General features: G+C 35.3%; 3 protein-coding genes across 4 annotated transcripts; 1 reads left to right on the forward strand and 2 right to left on the reverse strand.

The window, feature by feature from the left end:
- Positions 1-7,821: 7,821 nt before the first annotated feature.
- On the reverse strand, positions 7,822-11,507 carry LOC108838382 (transcription initiation factor TFIID subunit 15). 2 transcript variants are annotated; one of them, XM_018611357.2, is made up of 8 exons: positions 11,295-11,507; positions 10,795-10,953; positions 10,348-10,691; positions 10,049-10,240; positions 9,378-9,461; positions 8,885-8,966; positions 8,657-8,780; positions 7,822-8,247 (listed from the first exon to the last, which is right to left on the reverse strand). In XM_018611357.2, exons 2-8 carry the CDS (start codon positions 10,918-10,920, stop codon positions 8,030-8,032), a joined length of 1,170 nt encoding a protein of 389 aa, XP_018466859.1. In that variant the 5' UTR covers positions 10,921-10,953; positions 11,295-11,507; the 3' UTR covers positions 7,822-8,029. The 2 variants fall into 2 exon arrangements, with proteins under 2 accessions (XP_018466859.1, XP_018466918.1); XM_018611416.2 differs by lacking the exon at positions 11,295-11,507 and having other exon boundaries at positions 10,772-10,912.
- A 3,248-nt stretch (positions 11,508-14,755) lies between these two features.
- LOC108858074 (probable delta-aminolevulinic acid dehydratase 2, chloroplastic) lies at positions 14,756-17,481 on the forward strand. Its single transcript, XM_018632058.2, has 9 exons — positions 14,756-15,034; positions 15,310-15,421; positions 15,539-15,612; positions 15,737-15,805; positions 15,886-15,969; positions 16,061-16,130; positions 16,257-16,434; positions 16,517-16,570; positions 17,038-17,481. The coding sequence occupies exons 1-9, from the start codon at positions 14,795-14,797 to the stop codon at positions 17,378-17,380; spliced, it is 1,224 nt and encodes a 407-aa protein (XP_018487560.1). The 5' UTR covers positions 14,756-14,794; the 3' UTR covers positions 17,381-17,481.
- Positions 17,482-18,778: 1,297 nt separating this feature from the next.
- Positions 18,779-19,584, reverse strand: LOC108848836 (uncharacterized). Its single transcript, XM_018622289.2, has 2 exons — positions 19,221-19,584; positions 18,779-19,149 (listed from the first exon to the last, which is right to left on the reverse strand). Exons 1-2 carry the CDS (start codon positions 19,582-19,584, stop codon positions 18,779-18,781), a joined length of 735 nt encoding a protein of 244 aa, XP_018477791.2.
- Positions 19,585-23,367: the final 3,783 nt, after the last annotated feature.

Consider the following 23,367-nt stretch of genomic DNA (forward strand, 5'->3'; position numbering starts at 1 on the left):
CTGATACTGATGATACTCCTGCAGAGGCTGTTAAGCCGACAAGAACATCTAAACAACCAGCATATCTACATGACTATTACTGTAATATGACTGCAATAGATGTTCCTTACCCTTTGGCATCTTACATATCGTTCAAGAAGCTATCTAAAACCTACAAGAACTACATCTGCTCTATCAGTTTACATCCAGAACCTACCACTTTCACTCAAGCCAAGAAGTTTGATGAATGGCTAAAGGCGATGAATGAGGAACTAATAGCTTTGGAACAGACTGATACTTGGGATGTTTGTTCTCTTCCTCCGGGCAAACATGCGATTGGATGTAAGTGGGTTTATAAAGTGAAGCTTAATGCAGATGGAACTCTAGAACGATATAAAGCAAGGCTTGTGGCCAAAGGGTATACACAACAAGAAGGCATCAACTTTGTTGATACGTTTTCTCATGTGGCAAAGATGACAACAGTTAAAACTCTGTTATCTGTTGCTGCGGCTAAGAAGTGGAGTTTAACGCAGTTAGAGATCTCTAATGCTTTCTTAAATGGCAAGTTACATGAGGAGATCTATATGCATTTGCCTCTTGTTTACACACCTAAGGAAGGAACTGTTATGCCTCCAAATGATGTCTGCAAACTAAAGAAATCCTTATATAGTTTAAAGCAGGCATCAAGGCAATGGTTCTTAAAGTTCAGTACTACGCTACTGGCTCTAGGGTTTCAGCAGTCTCACATTGATCACACACTCTTCATTCGCCGTGATTCCATGAGATACATAGTTGTTTTGGTGTACGTTGATGACATTATTAACGCCTCAAAAAATGATGATGATGTTCTTCAACTCAAAACAGACATGAAATCCTTCTTTAAACTCAGAGACCTTAGTCCATTACGGTATTTTCTTGGACTAGAAATTACTCGCTCGGCTTCTGGAATCTTCGTTTCTCAACGGAAATACACTCTGGAGTTACTTGAAGATTCAGGTCTTCTTGCGTGCAAACCTGTCTCTGTTCCGATGGATCCAAATGTTAAACTGCGTAGTGAACCTTTGATACATTGTCAAGATGATCTCCTCGATGATCCATTGAGTTTCAGGAGACTTGTTGGCAAGATGATGTATCTTACAATCACACGGCCTGGCATTACCTTCGCTGTAAACAAGCTTTGCCAGTTTGCTTCAGCTCCACGCAAGTCACATTACCAAGCTGCCTTGAAGGTTCTTCACTACCTAAAAGGAACAGTTGGTATGGGCATTTTCTACTTGTCAGACTGTGATTTGGTGCTCAAAGGTTTCACTGACGCAGACTGGGGTTCTTTCTTGGATTCACGAAGATCAACAACGGGTTATTGTATGTTTCTTGGTAACTCACTAATATCATGGAAGTCCAAGAAACAAGATACCGTTTCACATTCTTCAGCGGAGTCCGAGTATCGTGCTATGGGGTTTGCAGTGCGTGAGATTCAATGGTTGATCAATCTGTTAACAGACTTTCAGGTGTTTCAGAGTCAACCAGTGGCGTTCTTTTGTGATTCAACTGCAACAATTCACATTGCAAATAATGCAGTGTTTCATGAAAGAACTAAACATCTTGAGTTTGATTGTCACAAAGTCAAGGAGCTCATCATCAAAGGCCTGATCAAGACCTTACATGTCCGCACAGACAATCAACTTGCAGACGTCTTTACTAAACCGCTCCAACCTGGTCACTTTCAATCTATCATTTGCAAGATGGCTTTGAATTCAGTCTTCTCGCCATCTTGAGAGGGGCTATTAGAGTGTTGGTTTATATCGGTTCAGTATTGTATTCGGTTTACATTGACTTCCGGTTCAGTAGCTACTATAAAGCTCTGTAACAGACTCTGTAACTGATTAACGAGAATAACAAATACATTTCATTTTCATGGTTTCTCTTCTATTATCTAAAATGGCTTGATCAAAAGGGTATTAGATTTTCTTGGTTTCCATTTAAAAGTAAGAATATTAAAATGTCTTACATAAATTTGAAAAGTTAATATGTTTAAGAGGTTAAATAAATGAAATTGAAGGTTATAGTTGATAATCCAAAACATAATCAGTTATATTTATGAGCAAATATTATGTTATTACATGCTTTGGATTGGAAGCAACGATAAATCCATTGCCTGAAGACAACTATTAATCTAAACTCTAGTAATATTCAGTGGCAAAATCCCGGTACTAGATATCTTTTATAAAGATATAGAGAAAATAAAGAAACTAAATGATGGATAAAGAAGGAAGTTGTATCAAATGACAAATTACATCTCATCCTTAATGGTATCAACTAATTCAAAACAATTTTAAAACAATCAGTTTCAATAAAGGAAGGATCCCAAAGACTCGATCTTTATTTTAGTTGTTGAATTTCACCAGTATGATCACATGAATTTGACAACGATGAAGTTCTTATGCAAAGACAATGATGAATTTAAACCCTAGATAAGTCATAGTAAATTTCAGTGGCAGAATCTAGAATCTAGGATTCAGATTAATCATCATCTTCGCGTAAAGGATTTATTTCGAATCCAAGACATATAATAATACAATAATTTATTTGTAAATATAACTATTATTTTTTGGATAGATCAGTTATAACATTTTATTTAATTTATTTAACCTTTTAAACATATTAAATTTTTAAATTCAGATAAACCATTTTAATCTTAAACTTTTAAACAGAAACCAATAAAATTTCTTATGTTTTGTTGACCAAGCAATTTTAGACCCATCAAAAATTAATCATCCAAATATTTGTTAATAGATTTAATTGTTGATTTTTAACGGGTCTAAAATAGCTTGGTCAATAAAAGTAAACTAGGATAAGACATGCGCCTTGAATTTTATAATAAATATTTAAAATATATAGTATTGACAAATGATGTCAAGTCAGCAATAACTCGGTTTTATTAGGGGTAAACTTGTCGGTTTAACTACAATTTTAGGTTTTGTTCAAAAATAAATAAACTACGGGTTTAGGTTCGGTTTGGTTTATTAAGGTCTAAGAGATCCTTAATCAAAGTCAATTCAAATTAGTTTGGTTTGATTTGTGTTCAGTTTTATTTCGGTTTGGATTGTGTTCGATTCAGTTTTAATTTAGTTTGGTTTGTGTTTGTTCGTTTTAATTTGGTTTTGTTTGTGTTTGTTTAATTCAATCGAATTTATTTTTCTAGTATTGTTTTAGTTACAAAATATAATTTATAAGAACATAAACAGATCATCATTTGACACTAAGACATTATTTTCTTCATTAATATTAGTATACATTTTTAGTGGAACCTTCGAATAATTCAGATATTAATAAATTAATTGCATGATTTAAATTTTAATTTTAATTATCTTATACCTTCTTCGCTTATTCACCGGTCTTTCTAAATAATACAAACAGTCTTTTTACTGAAACTTATGAAAATTATATAGTACATATATCAATTGTACGCTTCATATTGTGCAATATTTTATATTTACTAATTATTTTCTGTTTTTCTGCAAATTATGAAATTATAAAATAATAATTATATATATTAAATAACTAAGAAATCAATTAGTATTATGTAATAAATTAGTGTGCGCATATAAATCAAACGATCACTCTTGTTTTTTTTCAATCATTTTAGGGCAATAGAATCAAAACAATCACTCTTATCTGCCGTATATAATATGTAATTAAATTTTAATGATATTAACATATAATTACTTTTAATATTGATTTTATTAAATGAGGTTTCTACTCATATGATTTATGATTATTTGCATATTTGTGAAACAAAATTTTATACCAACTATTTTTTTAATGTGGGATGTTTAGTAGTTTTAGTTATTTATAATCATTTAAAAACAATGAAGATTTCAAAATTAAAATATTAACTTTTCAATATATGTTCAATGAAAATATCAAAATATTAGTATATATTTTCATACGATGTATAGTTTATTTAAACGGTATAAAATACATATATATATATATATATATATTAAAATGAAACTATTTATTCATAAGGTCTTATAATCATTTTATTCTAATATAGAAAAATATTTTAAAATTGATCACAAAAGTTTATATGAGACTTTTAACAGTTTTAGTAATCTATACTCGTTTTGAAAAATTCAAAATACAACATATACAAAAAAAATCTAATTTTTTATTATATTATTAATGTAATTGTGTAATTTATTTAAATAATAAAGAATTAAACAAAATGATAGAAAGTATAAAAATTGTTATCAAATTCTTTATTATTTAAGATTATTAATTGTCGTATATATATTTTAGTCACATTTGGTAATTCCGTAGGTTTTATTTAAAGAAAGAGATATGCCACCAATGTAATGCTAGAGAGTATAATTTTTAGACTATAGTTTATATAAGATGCTTTAGAATTCTTTGAAATAGAATTTGGAAGGCATACATAAGTGCCATATAGGATGAGATCATTTTTTTAATTCTTATAAAATTGAAGTTAAATCTTTTCAAAAGATCCTCAAATAATATATAGGGGATGATTTATTTGGGTTTGATAAAAAGTTGGTGTTTAAAAGGGTACACTTGAAAGTTGAGATTTTTTTGTTAAAATTTGAAAATTCAGAATTTGTTTAGCGTTTTCCCAATTCAAAATCTACAATATTGCATATGGGCTTTCAAAACCATATAGGAATAAACATTTTCAATTACTAAATAAAAATAGATATCTCCTGTTTCTCAAAATGTGATTCAACTGATGCAATTTTGTAGACACTAGCGTTGATGTGAATGAAATTAATTTCCGCTATCTTTTGTCAATATTTTCAGTTTCTTTAGAGCATATTAATCTATTTTACAGATTTTTATTTCGTTTTAACTAATTCAAACAATTTTATTTATTGTATTTTAATTAATTCGACAGTATTTATTATAAAATATCATTAAACATAAATTATTTATTTTATAATTTTATTATATCTTTATTTTTTTCGTTCTTCCTAATTATTTTATTAATCGTATTTACTATAATAATTCACATAATTTATTATATATGGTAACAATAATAATTTCATAGGTTTAAATAAAAAAATATCATTCGTGACAAAAATTTAAAATGATTAAAAAAATTATTTATTCTCAAAATCAGTTAAGACTTAGGAATCCAAATATATATTCGACTACTAATCGGTTTTTCATATCAGTTTTTGGTTTTAAAATTAAAATAAAATTTAGATATTATAAATTTATAGATAGGATTTGGGAAGGATGTTTTTTGGTTTTAAAATTAAACTAAAATTTTGATATTATAAATTAATGGATAAGATTTGGTTAGTATCCTTCTGTATCTAGATAGGTTCATAGGAACCTAAATATATCCGATTAACATGTATATTTAAAATATTATTAAATAATTTAGGGATAATTTGCAAAATACCTTATTTAGGATTTGAAATTTGAAAAATATACTGCTCTCAATTTTTTTTTGAAAAATACACTTATTCATATTTTGTAAGACTTTTTTGCCCACGTTGTAATAAATAAATAAATATTTAAGAAATAAAATATTTAATATATGTACATAACTCTTAATTATGGGATGGGAAGTATTTAATAATGTACTTAGTCTATTCGTTTGTATGAAGCTTCTAATTTTTTTATAACATTGAGTTTATAACTTGTTGGTGAAAACAAAAAAAGCCAAAGACGCCATTGTTTCTTACCAAAAGGCAAGATGACGCAGAAGAAAAGACAACCGACAATGGAAATAAAACCACGGAGATAAAAAAGGTAACATATGAGAAGTATACAGCACTAGCACTTCCAACCCAAGTCTCAACATCCAACACATGGCAACAGTTTAAGGCACAGCTCTCCTTGCTTCCAGCTCAAGCAAATTCTTCAACCAAATTCTTCAGACTGCGCACGCCGAGATCCCACGGTTCCAGAAACCTCCAGACCTTTGCTGGAGCCGGGGAAGGCGAGGTGTTTCGCTACAGCGATCACAGCTCTAGAGTCCGTGAAGAGCTTGAACGGCTTCGAGGAGAAGTCGACTCTCCTCACCGTCTCGGTGAAGATTTTGGAGCCGAATCGCTCCAATTGGCGGCAGAAGTTGTCGGTTAGGTCGGAACCGAGGATGCCTTCCGGGAAACCGGAGAAGTTCTCGACGTCGGTGGTGGTTGTTAGCTGGCCTCCCGGAGCGATGTCATTGACCATCCATCCTTCGAAGAGGGAGAGGCTTTAGCTCCGCCCTGGCCGCGTAGATCGCCCCCGTGTGTGCGGGCGGGGCTTCCTATGATGCAGAGCTTCGTGTTGTGAGTTTCGAGTCCATTCATGGCGGTCAATAGATATTTGATTTTAAATATAAATTTCAATCTTAGTTCAGAAAACATATAAAATTCAATCTAAACTAAAATTATTATAAATATCTAATTAGGGTATTTATGTTATTTCACTTATAAATAAGTGTAGTTTTCAAAAATAATAATAAATATTGTATTTTTCAAAATATAAACTCATTTGAATGTATTTTTCCAAATTTTCCCAATAATTTATTTAAAAAAATTAAAATCCGCATGAACGAGGGTAACAAGTTCTAGTTAAGCTTTACATGTGAGATCACGAAGTGTGGTATGGGTATTTACTCGATACCCGAAGCCGCATTCGAATCCGATCCGAAAAATTCAAACCGAAATCCGAACCGAAGTAGCAAAAGTTAGAAAAGATTAGATATCCGAATCCGAATGGATTCCGAAGATAACCGAACATATGTATATTTACCTTTATATTTCTAGTTTACATCTTTTATTTTATTTAAATATTTATATTGATACTACACATACTTTAAGATCATATAGTATATTTATAATTATAAAGAAAATAATTCGATATTCATTTAAAATGCATGTCAAACTTTTTGTTTCATGTATTAACAAAAGTTACATCTAAAATTTAAAAATAATAGCCAAATTTTTTTTGAAATGTTATCTCCAAATCTATTAGTCATTTAATATATAAATAAATAAATAAATCAGTTAAGTAAAATCTATATTTTTAAATACAAGAAACTTAAAAAATGATTTTTTTTTCTATTAAAATCTAAATATCCGAACCCGATCCAAAATAACCGAACCCGAACTAAAAATACCCGAACCCGACCAGAAATAAAGAAATACCCGAACGGATTATATATCTGTATACCGAAATACCCGGAAATCCAAAATACTCGATTCGAATCCGAACGGCTATCCGAACGTCCATCCCTATCACAAACCACAAGACGCCTTGGCAGAACCAGACCACATTACGCAGACGAGACCAAATTTTCTTACTTTTTAATCTGAGATAACCGACAAAACAGAAGCAACCCAAAATCGAATGTGATACGAAATTATTTTGGATACTAGCCAATTCCTAAATTTTTTTTCTTTTTTTGATCAAAAACCAATTCCTAATTTTATCACTCGAATCTAACTGAAAACTGAACAAATTTATATTTCGACAAATCCTAAACCTTTAAAACCAAAGAACTAAACTCCAACCGAACAGAAAAACAATGGTCAGGGCCAGGGAGACCAAACAATAGTTCGTAGTCTGTCATCTTTAAATTTTTGTGTAAGAACCGAATGAATCAAAGGTTCAGTTGTTCTTTGCTTACTCATACTCTTTCACGGTATGCGACGAGCTTTTGCACATGTTTCTTGGTTTGTAGATTATCCTGAACTCATCTTTTTGAATTATGCATGAAAGTTTAATTGTAATTGAGAAACGTACAATTAAATAACATGCGGCTAATTTTGAAAATAACATCCCTTGTACTATTTTCTTCTGGTAAAATAGTATATGATATAGATGTTTTAGTAAAGTAAGCATTGCTTATCCTTTCTTAAAATGATGTCATGTCAATACCATAATCCGACCACTGGAAGCACCAACAGTGTTTTACATCACACAATCAAAAGAAGAAGAGAAAAAGGCAGAGAACTGAAATGTAGATTAAGTCGATAGAAACATTGGAAAATATGATAGACTAATGAAACCTAACACTTGTGAGCAATATCTCTCAATTACGGTACCTGCTTCCACGACTGTAGTCTCTGTCTCGGTCTCTGTTCCGATCATGGTCATAGTCATAGTCACGATCCTTGCCTCCTCTTTCCCTCTCTCGACTTCTGCTTCTGCTTCTCCGTCTATCCTTATCGTAGTTATGATGATCTCTATGCTTATCTCTACGGTCTCTTTGCCTGTCCCTGCTCCCCTCTCTTCCATCTCTTTCAACACCTGCCACAGATAGATACAAATTGTCAACACCGAATAAACACATTGGATCATGGTTTTTTTTTGTGAAAAGCGGCAAACAAACATCTTGGGAGAACTACATCACTAAGTTTAAGACCTTAGCATAACTTTTTCATCTTTGTTGTCTTCTTTTTTATATATATTCAGTTAAGAGAAGAGAGCTCTTCAAGGATTCACTGGAGAGTCCCTCAAGGATTGGGCTAGGTATATCGCAGCAAGTTTAATGTGCGATTTCAAGTAAATCCTTTCAAATATATTTATTTTACTAGAGTGTTCTCTAGATGACTACCAGGAAAATTCTTTGAGGACTATCTTTAGTCTTTACTAAACAATGTTGTGGCAGATTGCTTGCATAGAGTAGTTCTATGAGTTGAAGTTGAAAAGAAATTACCTAATTCCTCGACTTCCCACCCAGCACGACCAGCAGCAACAGCAGGTCTGGCGTCAGCCTGGTTTGTTTTAACACGGTACTTCTTCTTCAGATTGCCAAACTCATCATACATTTCACCATCATCCTGAATTTTTTATGACATCATAAGTTAAATGCTATTAACAAAAGCTGAGAACTCAATGCAACAGAAGTAGTGACAAAGAACTCTTAAGTAAAAGCATATTTTACTTCTTCAGCCTCACGCCTACGTCTCTTCGTTTCTTCTAATTCTTGTTCATCCAACTCCTTGTAGCCACCACCACGACCTCCCCTATATAGAGAAAACAAATGAATAAGCACGGGTCTGAGGTCTCTCAAGAGAACAACAGCCAACCAAGCTGAAAACACAACGTTTCTTAATGCAACACTAATTTGGCAACCATAAAACATTTCAAATGAGCAACCACATTTTGATGTAGCAGGAGCTTTCTCATACTGAACAAATTAACAAAGATAGCACTCGGTCAAATTTCAGAAGAGAATCTTGTGTCCCCTTTTCGAGTTATCTTCGAGGCCATGTCTAAAGATGAATAAGCTGACAAGAAGACTATACTATTATCGAACAATAATCTTATATGTGTATCCTAAATTCCCCGCAAAAGTATCTATAATACCAATCCTCAACCTGAATACTACAAAAGAACAATACAAAGGCAAGCTTGTCATTGACATTGAGTCATACCTCACACCACCTTCATTCTGACCAGGTTTATTGGTGTTGCAGACATTACACTTTAAACGCTTAGCCCAGTTGACATTGCCGCACCTGATAATTAAAATATTAGAACAAAAGGAACGGATTGCTCTAGCTTTGAAAACCAAATTCTATGCCACTAAAGACCGGAACCAAAGCATCATATATACCCACAGCACAAGTACGCATTATGCATAAGAACCCAATGAAAACAGTCTATTAGCTAAACTAGTAGAAAAATAGCATAAACTTCTATTTAACCTAAAGTCTTACTTTGTATTTGACACAAAAAAATTGAATGCAGACTCTTCACGAATAACTTCCTCAAAAGAATCTAAAATTCAAGTTACTAGACTCAAAAAACAGCCCACCCATGTCTAACAATCAGCTTTTTCAGTATGACAACCATCTGCAGACAATTTTCGACACTACAATCAACATTCAAAAGAAGAGCATCAAAAACATGGGGATACAAACTAATATTATTTATTTCCATACATACATCCAACTAATTAATTTTATATCTGGTAGCACCATATGCCAATGGAATGTCCTCTTTTGCAATGAAATACAAACTATCTATTGCCATGGATTTTAATCAAGTGTTAAACGCTCAAAGTGAACCAACTATTTATTTCAGACATAATCAGATTGCTTACATTGGACAAGACCAATCATTAGGACCAAAAAGACCAGTAGAAGCACCCTTCCCCGGTGGCCCACCATCAGCACCTCCACCTCGACCCCTTCCACGGCCCCCACCACCCATGCTGCCACCAGAAGCTCCAGCTGGTCTAGCAGTTCCACAGCGGTTACAAACCCCACGGAACGCAAAATTCACGTTTGTACAACTGCCAATAGAAGAACGAGGGCTAAAAACACTAGGAAATAAAGAGCTTAACAAAAGAAACAAAGAGCTAGACGAAGCTCCTCACCGATATATGACATCATCACAGACCTGGTATTTGGGCACATCCAGTCACCATCTTGCTGCCACGGCTTGGCAGAAGTATCACCCTGACCTCTCCCACCTCCATTAGTTTCCTTACTACTAGCAATAGCACCTCCATCGAATCCAAAACCCTCACTCGGATAATCTCCTCCTCCTCCTCCACTTTTGCTCTTGGACTCAGCCATAAAGACTCCAATAAGGCTTCCATGGAAGTCTTTGTTGTTGAACCAGTCAACAGCAGCCAAAGCAGCATGCGGGTCCTCATAGGTAACAGTAGCATCTCCTTTCGGCTCATCAGTCTCTTTGTCTCGGTACAGCCACACCTTGGGAGTACCAGTCCGCTTATCTCTCTACAAAACCAAAGAGTAAGAATCTCTGACATGTTGTGGATAAAAAAAAAAAAAACAGAAGCAAACCAATGAGTGAGTACCTGGCAGGCTAATAATACCATACCTTTAGTAACCCAATGGTTCCAAAATACTCAGCTAACATATTCTCATCGGTTCCTAATGGGAGATTCGACACGTAGACTGATCCATTCGTAGGAGCTCCTCCTTTCGTTGAATATCCAGCTGCCATCCTTTTAATCCAATTTCATCAAAATTCACGAATCTGTAGACGATAACACACACAAAAGTTCACAACTGTTTGATCATACCAAGCAATATACATAGAGAGACTGATATAGACTGACGCCTCATCTAGAAGAGCTATATAGACATTCAAGACGGAGAGATCGATACGAAACTTGAAAGCGTGTAAACGAGTAAAAACAATTTTATATATGCATCGACGTCAACGAGTGAGCCATAGGAGTAGATTTAACACTAAGGATCGAAGAACCTCGAAACTTGAGCTCTCAAAAATCATTAGAAAGAGAAAGAAAAAACGAGAGAGATACAATGTTCGATCCAGTACGAGAAAGGATGAATAGAGCGGGAGAAGAATCTAACCAGCGATTAGGATGAGGCGGCGATGGAGAGTTCGTCGGATTAGGGTTTGCAGTCGACTCACCGAGATATCTCGCGAATAAAGAAAGCACTTACATTTCCATAAGGGTAACTTCAATTGCTTTGTGGTTATTTGAAATTCGATTTTTCTTTTCTCTTTTAAATTATGGTGTATGTTTTTTTTTTGAGCGAACTGGTTCTCTCCTAGCTCATTTTTTCTTTTGGTTGATTGTTTCATACGATCTTAAAGGCTTAAAAGGTTGTCGAATTTTTTTTTTGAAAAAAGCGTTTGTTTAATTGTAAAATACTATCATGTTTAATTATATAAATTTTGTTTCATAAAATGTTATCAAGTTTAATTTTACAAAAAAAATATTTCAAAAAATAATTCCAAATTTAATTTTGCGAAAGTCGTTTTATGAAATGTTGTCGAGCTTAAGTTTATGAAAGTTATTTCGGCTGCACAAGAATTGTGTTTGGAAAACTCACATTTTGCTGCTATTTTCGGACTTAGTTTCCGAGTTTTTTTATCAAAAATTGAAGCTGCAAGAGCTTTATTATCATGAGCAAACTTAACTGGAAATTTTCTTGTTTTCGTAGGATTGATCCAGGAGAGTTTTGGATATATATAATTTTTTCGAAGTAAGCTTAGTAGAAAATACTGTGAATTCACAGCATATGTTGCTAAATAAGCAATGCTTAATTTTTTCCGATATATTATGTTTCAGAAAATATTTTAGCAGTAATGGATACGGTTTCCAATTTTCCTATGTCTACTCTCTGTCAGCCGTTTTAGTTTTTAGGTGATTCTGCAGAAATCAATTTCGTTTCTCCGAAAGTTATTCTGAAGAAGTACAACAGTGAGGTGTTATTGGTAACCAGGTTTGTTGTGCTTCTTTTCCGCTAGTAATCTAGAATTTTCCGCAATTTTGGGAAATGGAAGTTTTATTTTTCGAAGATTTCGTTAAAAAAAAATTAGTGAACATCCTATACGTCGAGATTTCTCCAACTAAATGAAGAGACGAATCTTACAAAGTTTGATAGATTTTATTGTTGCCATTTATGTTTAGACAAAGAAATCACAACTCATTTTGGTGTCCTTTTTGGGGGCAAAAAAATCGCGATTAGGTTTTCGATTTCGTGAAGCGCTGTGGCACTTGGCTTAGCGTTGGCCATAAGAGCGGTCGCTGTTGTACTGTGTTACCAGCGTTGTTGATGTTTTCAACACGAGCTGTAGAGATGGCAATTAGGTTCTCTCGTCCGGTCCCGTCCCGAACCGCTGCGGGTTCGACTTCTGGTGGTATACGGCGGGCCTGTCCCGTGCGGGATGCGGTCCTCAAACTAGCTGCCCAATCCCGTACCGCGAAATATGCAGGCCTTCGCGGGCCGTCCCGCGGGACATCGAATATTACATTGCTTATTTATACATGCACAAACAAACATAGACATGAATTGATTTTCATCTTGCACATGATCGAGTATACTCTTACAAGATCAATACATTAAGCTTATACAAAACAAATGTATTTATTATCATTTATGATGGTTTGAAGAAGCTCTACCAGTGCAGATTAGAGGCTCTTGGGAGACCGGAAGCATCATTGACACTGAAACCACCATCAATGGAGTTCCATAGTGTCTAATCTCTCTCTCTCTCTATCTTTCTCTCTCACTCTCTCTCTCTCTCTCTCTCTTTCTCTCATGTGAAAGCATAAATGGAGACTTAGGATTGCCGCAAAATCCCGCGGTTTAACCCATCCCGCTTTCGACCCGTCCCATTTTGAGCCCATCCCGCTTTGAACCCGTCCCGCTTTGAGCCCGTCCCACAAGGCCCGCAATTTTGCGGGCCTATCAAATGGAGGCCCAATCCCGCCCCGCAGCAAGCCTTTACGGGCCAGACCCGCGGTCCAGGTCCTTGATTGCCATCCCTAACGAGCTGTGAGTTTATCTTTCATATTTCTAGACATTATTTCGATCAAGCATTTTGCGGCTGTAAATTAGAGTAATCCGCCCTCCTCCTTCTAATGCCAAACTGTATGAACCAAAATTCACACTGCCAAATAGAGGTTCTCAATTTTTTTCTGAGGATCCGGATTCTCTTCAAGGACCACCGACAAGTGATCAAATAAACGTGGAAAATACAAAAAAATATTAAAAATTTAAGAAAAATGGATCATATTTCGAATATGCGTATGAGCGTTTCATAGACAAAAACATACAGGAAGTTTGTCTGGAAACGAGATTACGACGAAGGAAATCAAATAACATGAGCAATAAAACCTAACTATGTTAGCTAGCATAACCACCTATGTCGTGAAAGACCTATGTGAACCGCAGTTCGCTTAGAAAAAGACGAAAAAGATGAAAAAGGCTTCAATGATTTTGGATTGGACCTTACGAATGGCTGCCTACATACCCCTTCTAAAGATCAAGCCGAATATAGTTCAATTTGAAAATAGTTTGAACAAAAGATCGAACTGCCTTTGCGAGTTCGTCGAGTGCAAGTGGTAGAAATAAAGCATGTCGAAAATAATGTCTAAGGTTTCTAAGTGCAATGAGTTATTTTTTCTGTGTCGTTGGTCTTATGAACTGATAAACATTAATTTACTAAGTTGAGGGTATGATGGTGTTAAGTTAGCCAGTGTCGCCTTGACGTTTGATTTGAAATTTTACGAGAAAATAACAAAAACTCCGATTGAGATGAAACAAAAGACATTTCGACCGAGATTCAAAGAGATACCACTTTATTTTTCTAAAACAACATATAACTAATTATAAAAAGTACCAAAATATATTCACAAATTATAATAAATTGAACTAAATGCAATTAACAAAACTGATTTGATTTTATATTTTAAAAATTCAAAATGCAAAAAAATATTTATAAGTACGGAAAAATACCTAGTAATCCAGTAATTAACAAAACAGTAAACACTGTTGGTTGGGTATTTTTTTTTTTGGTCAACTGTTGGTTGGGTATATATGCGAATAGGTACATCACATGTGGGTAGGTACATTACATATGAATAGGTACAACACATGTGGATAGGTACATCACATAGGAAAATATGACCACTCCTCTCTCTAATGCTTGGATAAAAAAACGACTAATCTGGGTTAACACGATTAATATTAATTTGTACTTAGTGTTTTATTATTATTTATTATTTATGTCATAAGGCTTGGATTAAAAATACTAATATCGAAGTTCATATAAAATTTTGTCAACTACAAGATCTGTCGACACAAAAATATATCGTAGATTACGATAAGATATGCATATAAGTCAAATTCACAATGAACTTTGAATAGGATATTTTTACTTTTGTCATGTTACGTGTAATCATTGATATTAGCGACCTAAAATAAAGAATAATATAACCTTCAAAGATTTCACTCGCAGAGCAAAGCAAAAAGGACTATAAATCAGACATATTACTCCCTGAGTATTACATCTTGCTTCATATAAGAGTTTGTTTTTTCACATTTTTCAGCATATATACATGACGTCGTCTATGTTTAGATCTCCTGGCAAAATTCCGACGATGAAAGGGTTTGAACATAAGAGCTACTTGGGCCTGAAAGCAGCATCGTCTAACGTGAGAATCAATCCTTTCCGACGAACAGAAGTTTCTTGTCAACTGCAAAGGATCGACTCCTCCTCCATGACATGGCCGGTAATTGCCCACGAGGAGGTTCTGGTAAAGAGTAAACCAGCGGAGCCTGAGATTCATCAGCATCTTGTACGTAAACATTTTTCTCTAACAATGTTGTAGCTGAAGGGGCGTATTAGTTGACAATCCGAATAAAAGTGACTTTCATTTCCCAGTCCAAACATTGTCAAAACGGAGAGTGGACTGAAATATCCAATTTAGCAATGATTTTTTTGGTCCGAAGAAATGCCTCGCCCTATAATACCTTAGATTACACTAACAAGCAAAAAGAAAAACACGTTCTCCTTTTGGCTTTAAATTTGTTTTGTTCTTCACAATTTAATGCGAGTTTAACTGTTGTTTAGCACCTAAGCCGACGCGCACGTCGTAACCGCAAGTCCCCTACTCAGAGAGCTGCCTTTCAAGAAACTAATATCTCTCCTGATAATTTCATATACCCGGTCTTCATTCATCAAGGTGAGTTTGAGTTTTCGTTGAGAACTAATACGGTTACAAAAAGAAAACATTAATAGTTTTTGTGCATTAACATCTCTCCTTTTGTTTTACGTGACTATATACATTGGAGTCTCGCAGGTGAGGTAGACATTCCGATAAAAACAATGCCCGGACGTTACATGCTTGGCTGGAGACACGGCCTCATGGAAGAAGTGAGTATTGTGTCTTTTCAAAAAATTAGACTGTACAACTGATGTCTTCTCATTTTACTTGCATATCATTTTGATCACGATTTTTCTAACAACCCTTCCTGTGTGTATTTTGGGAGGAATATAGGTTGCAAGGGCAAGAGATGTTGGTGTGAATAGCATAATGTTGTATCCTAAAGTTCCTGATACGTTAAAGGTTTCAACACTTTCTTCTTCTTTATAATCAACCCGCCTGAAGTTCCCATACATTTAATAATAAATTAACCTCTATAATAGTCTCCAACAGGAGAAGAGGCTTTCAACGACAATGGTCTGGTGCAACAAACAGTTCGTCTTCTCAAAGATAGATTCCCTGATCTCGTAAGATACATGTAGTTATGTCCTCTTAGCTCACTAGGTAGAGGAAGTGGTCCTAACATGATTTTGATCTTTTTTCTTCTAATTTCAAAAGGTTATTTACACTGATGTCAATTTTGACGAGTACTCTTCTAGTGGCCATGGTGGGATCATAAGAGAAGATGGTAATTAATGTTTTATGTATTTTTATATTTTAAATAAAACAAGATATTTTCCGTAGTGTAATTTCCGAAACATTTTTTTTTGGTGCAAATGTTAAAAAATTTCCGAAACATTTATGGGTCTTACAGGTGTGATAATGAACGATGAAACAATTCACCAACTGCGCAAACAAGCAGTTTCTCAGGCTCGAGCTGGAGCAGATGTTGTTTGTACCAGTGAGATGTTAGATGGTCGTGTTGGTGCGGTTCGTGCAGCTCTGGATGCTAAGGGGTTTCACCATGTTTCCATCATGTCTTACTCTGTCAAGTAAAATACTAGTTAAAATTTCATCTTACTTTGTTTTCTTTATTAATTCCAACCTAATTAATTGTAGTGACTCTACCAACAGGTATACTAGTTCATTGTATGGCCGTTTCCGCAAAGTGCAATTGGACAAGAAAACGTAAAACCACTATATTGATGTTTGCCTTGACATTTTTTCTTTTTTGAAAAAGGGTTTGCCTTAACATGTAATTAGTATCTATTTCCTATTGAAACCAAAATATTTATTATTTAAAAATATTTTTTTTGGTCAAATATTATTTTAAAATATTAATAATCATAAAAACTCACACCAAATGTAAACTTTGTTTGCGTTTAGTATTTTCGTTTACACTTTGCCAAAATGTTTCAATGAAAAAACATAACAAGATTTGTGTTTTCGCCAAAACGATTTGTGTTTAAGAATCTGAAAATGTTATAAATTATTATTTTTACATGTAAATCAGTTTACTCAAATTAAGGGCGGTTGAAACCAGTACCAACCTAAATGGATAATTTCGTCTTGTGTGTGTATTTATTATGTTACAGTACTTTGGTTTGCTTGCCCTACTAATTGATTCGTAATGGTTGTTAACTTTGAGTAACCAGTTATCAGCTAAACCCAGCAAATTCAAGAGAGGCATTGTTAGAAGCACGAGAAGACGAAGCTGAAGGAGCAGACATCCTAATGGTGAAGCCAGCGCTTCCTTCTCTCGATATCATACGTTTGTTGAAGGATCAAACTCTGTTACCCATTGGAGCTTGCCAGGTTTCTGGTGAGTACTCAATGATAAAAGCCGCAGGACTTCTAAAGATGATAGATGAGGAAAAAGTTATGATGGAATCATTGATCTGCTTACGCCGAGCTGGTGCCGATCTCATTCTTACTTACTTTGCCCTTCAAGCTGCTACAATACTATGCGGCGAAAATAAAAGAAATTATTTCAACTAGTCTTCCATTATTTGCGTTTTTTCCACTACCAGAATTATACAGCTTGAAAAACTTTTGTTAGAATAAAAATGTACTTGTTACACATATACGCAAACTCAGAAATTGACTAAACTTCTTAAATATCTTCCATTCATTGAGATTTATCTTGTACTATTGATATTCTCATGTATCTTTACAACATATTCCTTAAGGACACAGCAATATCCCAATTCGAACAAACAATATGTTTTCTATGTTTTTCGTCTTTACGTAAAGCTGGCTACGCAGAGGCGGGCCTACCGACTACGTATGCATGCTTGCGAATTACTGTGGTATCTTTTCAAATATTTTAAATGCAGTTTCTTCCCCCAAAACCTTAATTTATCGACAATTTCAACGTTTAAATGACATTCATTTGACGTTACTTGTGATTCGTAACTTCATTTGCAAGCTAAGAATTAAATATGGAAGTGGAAAATACCAAGATTAAATCTTAGATCAATCCTTAAACTGCTACAAACTCTTATGTATGTGGCGGAAAAAAAGAGATTAATATATCTCACGCAGTCCAAGACAAATATTGACCCAAAAAACTAAGTAATCTTCCTCGTCTATATGCTTTCGAATTCCGCATTTTTCTTCTTGAATTTTGAGAATTGTCAACCTTTGCAGTTATCTTCAGTTGACGTTACTGCTCTTTGTTTCATTTGCAAGCAAGGAATCAAATATGAATGATCTGTTGTGAGTAGCATAAATCTTAACTGATCGTGGTGAGTTTAACCTACCAAATTAGCATATACACATTCCAATATATCCCATATAAAATCCCAAAAAGTTGATCGAAATTGTTAGAACTTATTTTCATCCAGAAAGTTCACGAGAGAACTTAGATTACACAAGTATAATCAAACTTGCTCTGTTACGTAAACCAAAAGAAAATAGAGTCATTGATTTGGAACTTCGTATTTAACAAAAGAAAGTAAAATAATATTGGACAAGAAAAAGAAAACAGAATAAATCTGAAAACTTTTTTTTAAAACAAACAAAAAGCTATCTATTACTCAAATTTGAAGTGTTTTGATAAGTAGACCGGAATAAAGTAACCAATAAAATAAAATTCTGTGTGGAAAGATCTTGTCGTCCTAGCTAAAGAGTGAAATTTAATTTTGCGTCATTGCTTTCATCGTGATGTTGTTGATGTGTCCCAATCTTGCATGCCACCTATTTGATTTGCTGATCTCGTTTAGGTATTGCTGTGCTGCATCTTTGATTCCCATTCTTACTTTGTACAGTCTATTTTTCGACCTATTTGTCTTGACCAGAAGCTTGCCGTGTTGATCATGCATAGTTAAGTACTCTCTTTTCATTCTAATATCAATACCCGACTCGGTTGCCTGTCCAAGGCTTATAGTGTTGCTTTTAAGTTGAGGTGAAGTACACATCCATCATCTTTTTTGATTCTCCATTCATGTCAACAAAAGATATGGTTCTCTTTCCTTTGATATCTATTCGAGAATCATTTCCAAGTCTCACCTTCCCGGTGATCGCTGTATCAATTTGCGAGAAGTACCTTCTATCTCTAGTCATGTGGTTGCTAGCTCTGTTATCCAAATACCATATATCGTCTGCATTAGTGTTTGTCTCATACTTATCAGGTCTGCAGTTCTTTTCGTTTAGATAGACGATCTCATGCATCATTAACTCATCAGCATCTTGAGTCTCGATGTTATCATTCTCCTGAGCTTCTTGTAGTTTGAGGATCCAGTCAGGACAATCAGTGACGTAGTGTCCTACTTTGTCACACATGTAACATGTAACTCGTAACACATCTCTAACTCCATTATAGCGTCCTCTGCCTCGCCCTTTGTAGTATGATCGTCCTCCTCTGCCTCTATAATCTCTATTATAGTCTCGTTATATTGATTTGGTTGTGCTTCAGTGTTTGTATACATCATCTTCGTTGGATCTTCTTGTGGCTCTTCTTCCTCGAAAACCCACTCTTCGTATGCTTTCAACCTGCCTGTGATGTCTTCAAATCTGGTTTTATTGAGATCTAACACTTGCTCGAGAGAAGCGACGATGTGTATGTATTTTCTTCGTGGAAGGCTTGTTAAGAACTTCTTTACTAGCTTCGATTCTTCTATACTTACACCTAGGGCCGCAGATTTGGAAGCTATCTCTGCTAACTTGCCACTAAAGTCATCGATCTTCTCTGCATCCTTCATCTTTAATCTCTCAAACTCATTCATCAATGTCTGTAGCCTTGCTTCCCTGACTCGTTCTGACCCACGTGCCTAGCTTCCATACTTTCTTTACTGTTGTTAGTTCACAAACTTGTAGAACAAGTACTTCCGGTATGGGCTGAAATAAAAGGGCTATAGCCATGTTATTCTTGTCGCCTTCAAGAGTTTCTTCGTTCAAAGCTTCCCAGAATTTATGTACTTTCAAGGCAACCTTCATTCTCATTGCCCATACGGTGTAATTTGTAGAATTGAGCATCAGACATTGGATAGAAGATCCTCCTCCTTCTCTCGGTTTTGTAGACACTGCTATTATCTTGCTGCTCATCTCTTCTCTTGCTCTGATACCAGATATTGTTATCAACAATTGAAAGTAACTTGATTATAAAAAAAACTTACTATTCTTTATTAAGCTTTAGAAAACTAAGTCAAAAACTAAAGCACTCAAAACTCTCAATCTCTAATAACTTAATCTATGTCACACTTTGACATATTCGTATATAGAGATTATAAACTCCTAACCCTAATGTTAGGAGTTTTGAGGCTCCTAAGTCAAATGATAGTAAAGTGGAAGTAAGTTGTCGAACCAGTTCTGAGGGATTCAAATGCAGAGAGAATGCAAGTATTTGCCTAATCTAAGTGCAATCAGTGAATTGGATGGTTTTTAAACTAAAACTAGAATGCAAGTAACAGAAATGATACTTTTAAGCTATTGGAAAAGAGAACTCATGGGTATAGGGATTTCAGACATTGGGTGATCAAGTTTCGAACTAAGGACGACAAATGAATCAATCAAACTATTAACCTTAAACCTAGACACAATTCTAAGCAAGCTCTATGTCTTGATGAATGCTCATTTGCTAACATGTCTCAAACATCAAATGTCTTTGGTTGAATAACATGCAAGCAATCATTACTAACAAGTCTATTAGCTATCTTAGCATCTTTAACAACAAATATCTTTGGCAAAGTACACTAAGAGCCTAGGGGAGTTGACTCAGGCATTTCATCAAACACCTGTCGGGTGAGAAATGCCTAGAGATCACCATTTGAGTGGCCTACTCAAATGATGCATTAAGATCACTCTACTATGCAATGAACAAGTATGATATATACCTAAAACATCCTAGAACTAGCCTAATCACCCTTAATCACCCTAACCCATGAATCCAAAAGGTGATTACTCACTAATCTCCATGATTCCTCTTAAACCCATATTCAGATGAATCATATAGAGAAATAGAAGAGAAACTCACAAGAACACAAGAACAATCAAAGCCAAAAGAGAACTTTTCTTGAGAGAATTTTATGTATTCAATAGATAAAAGATAAAAATCTGCCAATGGTGGCTACAAAGAATACTTAAACATTAGGTTTTTCAGTGCAAAAACGTGCACAATAAATTGCAAAAAGGTCCTTGAAAATAATAAAAATCATGCACTGATAATGCGGAGCGACCTCGGCCAGTCGCTCCGAGAGGTCGCTCTGGGCTTCGGGAGCGACCTCGGGTGGTCGCTGCGAGGGGTTGCTCCGGAGGTATTTTCTTCGTTTTCGAGCCGTGTAAAGCCGAGCGACTTGGAGTGGTCGCTCCAGCTTTGATCGTCAAGGTCGCTCCGGCTGGAGCGAGGTCTCACAACGACCTCTGCAGGTCGCTCCAGTCTCCTCTCGTCCAATCATCCTCTTTTTCACATCTTTTGAGCTCCAAGTGCATCCAAATGTCTCCAGTAACCTCACTTGGCACTCCAGTACCTAATAGAGACTTATGCATGCAAAATGCAACCTAAACATGTCTAAATCCTATTCTATATGATGAAAATGCTTATGAATGAATGGTTAAAACAATGCAAATGTGCAAGACATCAACTCCCCCACACTAGTCCTTTACTTGTCCACAAGTAAACTTTCAAGAACCAAGGAGAAAACGTTTGAAAATGGGGACTCATAACCAAAAGAAACTCTTCTTAGTTCTCAACCTAACAACCTTGCATAATCATACCAAATAGCAAGAGCAAGGATTTTATCCATCTCTAACTTCTCTAGGCCTATCTCAGCTCCTTTGATCTCTACACTCATTAATAATGTATCTACAAACCACAAATCCACATCTCTCTAACATTTACGAAGCAAACTCAATAGACATCTCACAAATGGTCAACTGGTCCAAGTCATTTGGTTTGGTAAGACAAAGGTTTTAATGCAAGTGAAATCAGAGGTTCAAAATGATCTTTTAAGGTGGCTTACTCTCAAACAAAGTAGCTTTGACATTACACATAATATATCTAAGAAAGGGATCAACTCATGCATACAATGCTCAATCTCCATTGTTCTACCCTTTCCCAAACACACAAGATATTCAATTATTCCTCAATGTCAAACCCAACTCACATCTCTCACCAAAAGATCCCAAGAACATTTTTCACATCAGACTCTTTCTTTTTGAAATCAATAAAGGATTTTTCACAATTTTAAAACAAATCTTAGCTCCTAACAACTTTGCTAGCTCCCTTTTTCATTCCCTTTTTTTTTTTTATATTTTTGGGGGCCAAGACTTTTCACAATAAGAGCTAGATATTTCTCCACTTATCCCATAAAGAATAATCATTTAAGCACAAAGAGTCAAACCTTTCATATTCCCAAATCACAATCACAACACTCACCCCCTTCCTATAGCTAGACAATAGAGTGACTAATCTAGCAAGAATGGAGACTAACCATTGTCGTTCCCAATACTCTCAACATTATGCACATGTAAAGCTTTCCAAAGAGGCCTCACTCAACAAATAATGATGGTTTAAAAAAAAGGTATGGGTTTTTGGAGTGGAGTACCACTTGAGTTTGTCAAAAAGATTGGTAAAACAGATGGGACAACTCAAGTGTGTATATCCATGACTTAGTACACAAGGGACCATATGCAAGAGACATTAAAACAGGAGCTTGCTTCAAAGAGAGAGTATCAACAGTCAAATGAGTTTCAAGAGGAGCATTCAAGGCGCGAAGTATACAAGCTTTCCAAAGGGTGCTCAAGCTACTTGTCATGATTACAAAAGTCAACAAATTCATTACTTAGCATGAGCTCTTTACAAGGTTGAAATCCCCCTAATGCATGAATGCAACCTATATGCTTCTAGACTCAATCCTAAAAATGCAAATGATGCAACTAAATGATTCTTTTTGTGTTTTTCAAATTTTTTTTTATTTTTTTGGACTTTTCTATGCAAATAAGAATGTAATATGCAATGCATGAGACTCAAAATCATGAAAACAAACATGATCAAATACTTGGTACCTCCCCCACACTTAAATCACACAGTCTATGTGTGAGTGAGGTACCCAATGAAAATGTGAAATACAAAGAAAAGATGGGAGAAGGGAAGTTTCCAGTTAGCTGAGACGGGAGCGAGGTGTAAGGGTCGCTGTGGCAGGTCGCTCCCAGCTGGAGCGACCTCATGACGTCGCTGCGGATACCTCGCTCCACGGTCAGTTCCGCTCCGGAGGACACGAGCGACCTCTGGGGGTCGCTGTGGGCAAGTCGCTCCCAGCTGGAGCGACTTCTCTCCCTCGCTCCATGACCTCGGTCTGATTTCCGATTTTCTGCTCCACACCTGCACACAACTTCATTTTCCCATTGTTTTATGCAGTAAGATGAAAATGTAAACACTAATGCAATATATACAAGGATACTCATGGGACTTCCTCCCAAGTGAGCTTGTTTTAAGTCTCTAGCTTGACTTTGCCTCCTTTGGATCAGGCTGGACTAGGTGCAGAAAG

The sequence above is a fragment of the Raphanus sativus genome, chromosome 1 (genome assembly GCF_000801105.2).
Source record: "Raphanus sativus cultivar WK10039 chromosome 1, ASM80110v3, whole genome shotgun sequence".
NCBI classification, from domain to species: Eukaryota; Viridiplantae; Streptophyta; class Magnoliopsida; order Brassicales; family Brassicaceae; genus Raphanus; species Raphanus sativus.

Bases quoted from the DNA above. Each gene is read 5' to 3' on its own strand.
- LOC108848836 (XM_018622289.2), bottom strand. From the start codon at position 19,584: ATGAAGGATGCAGAGAAGATCGATGACTTTAGTGGCAAGTTAGCAGAG. The intron at 19,150-19,220 runs GCGAGGCAGAGG...GTGACAAAGTAG, and splicing joins GGACGATCATACTACAAAGG to GACACTACGTCACTGATTGT.
- LOC108858074 (XM_018632058.2), top strand. From the start codon at position 14,795: ATGACGTCGTCTATGTTTAGATCTCCTGGCAAAATTCCGACGATGAAA. The intron at 15,613-15,736 runs GTGAGTATTGTG...GGAGGAATATAG, and splicing joins GACACGGCCTCATGGAAGAA to GTTGCAAGGGCAAGAGATGT. The intron at 15,806-15,885 runs GTTTCAACACTT...CCTCTATAATAG, and splicing joins AAGTTCCTGATACGTTAAAG to TCTCCAACAGGAGAAGAGGC.
- LOC108838382 (XM_018611357.2), bottom strand. From the start codon at position 10,920: ATGGCAGCTGGATATTCAACGAAAGGAGGAGCTCCTACGAATGGATCA. The intron at 10,692-10,794 runs GTATGGTATTAT...TTGGTTTTGTAG, and splicing joins GAACCATTGGGTTACTAAAG to AGAGATAAGCGGACTGGTAC. The intron at 9,462-10,048 runs GTAAGCAATCTG...TTTAATTATCAG, and splicing joins AATGATTGGTCTTGTCCAAT to GTGCGGCAATGTCAACTGGG.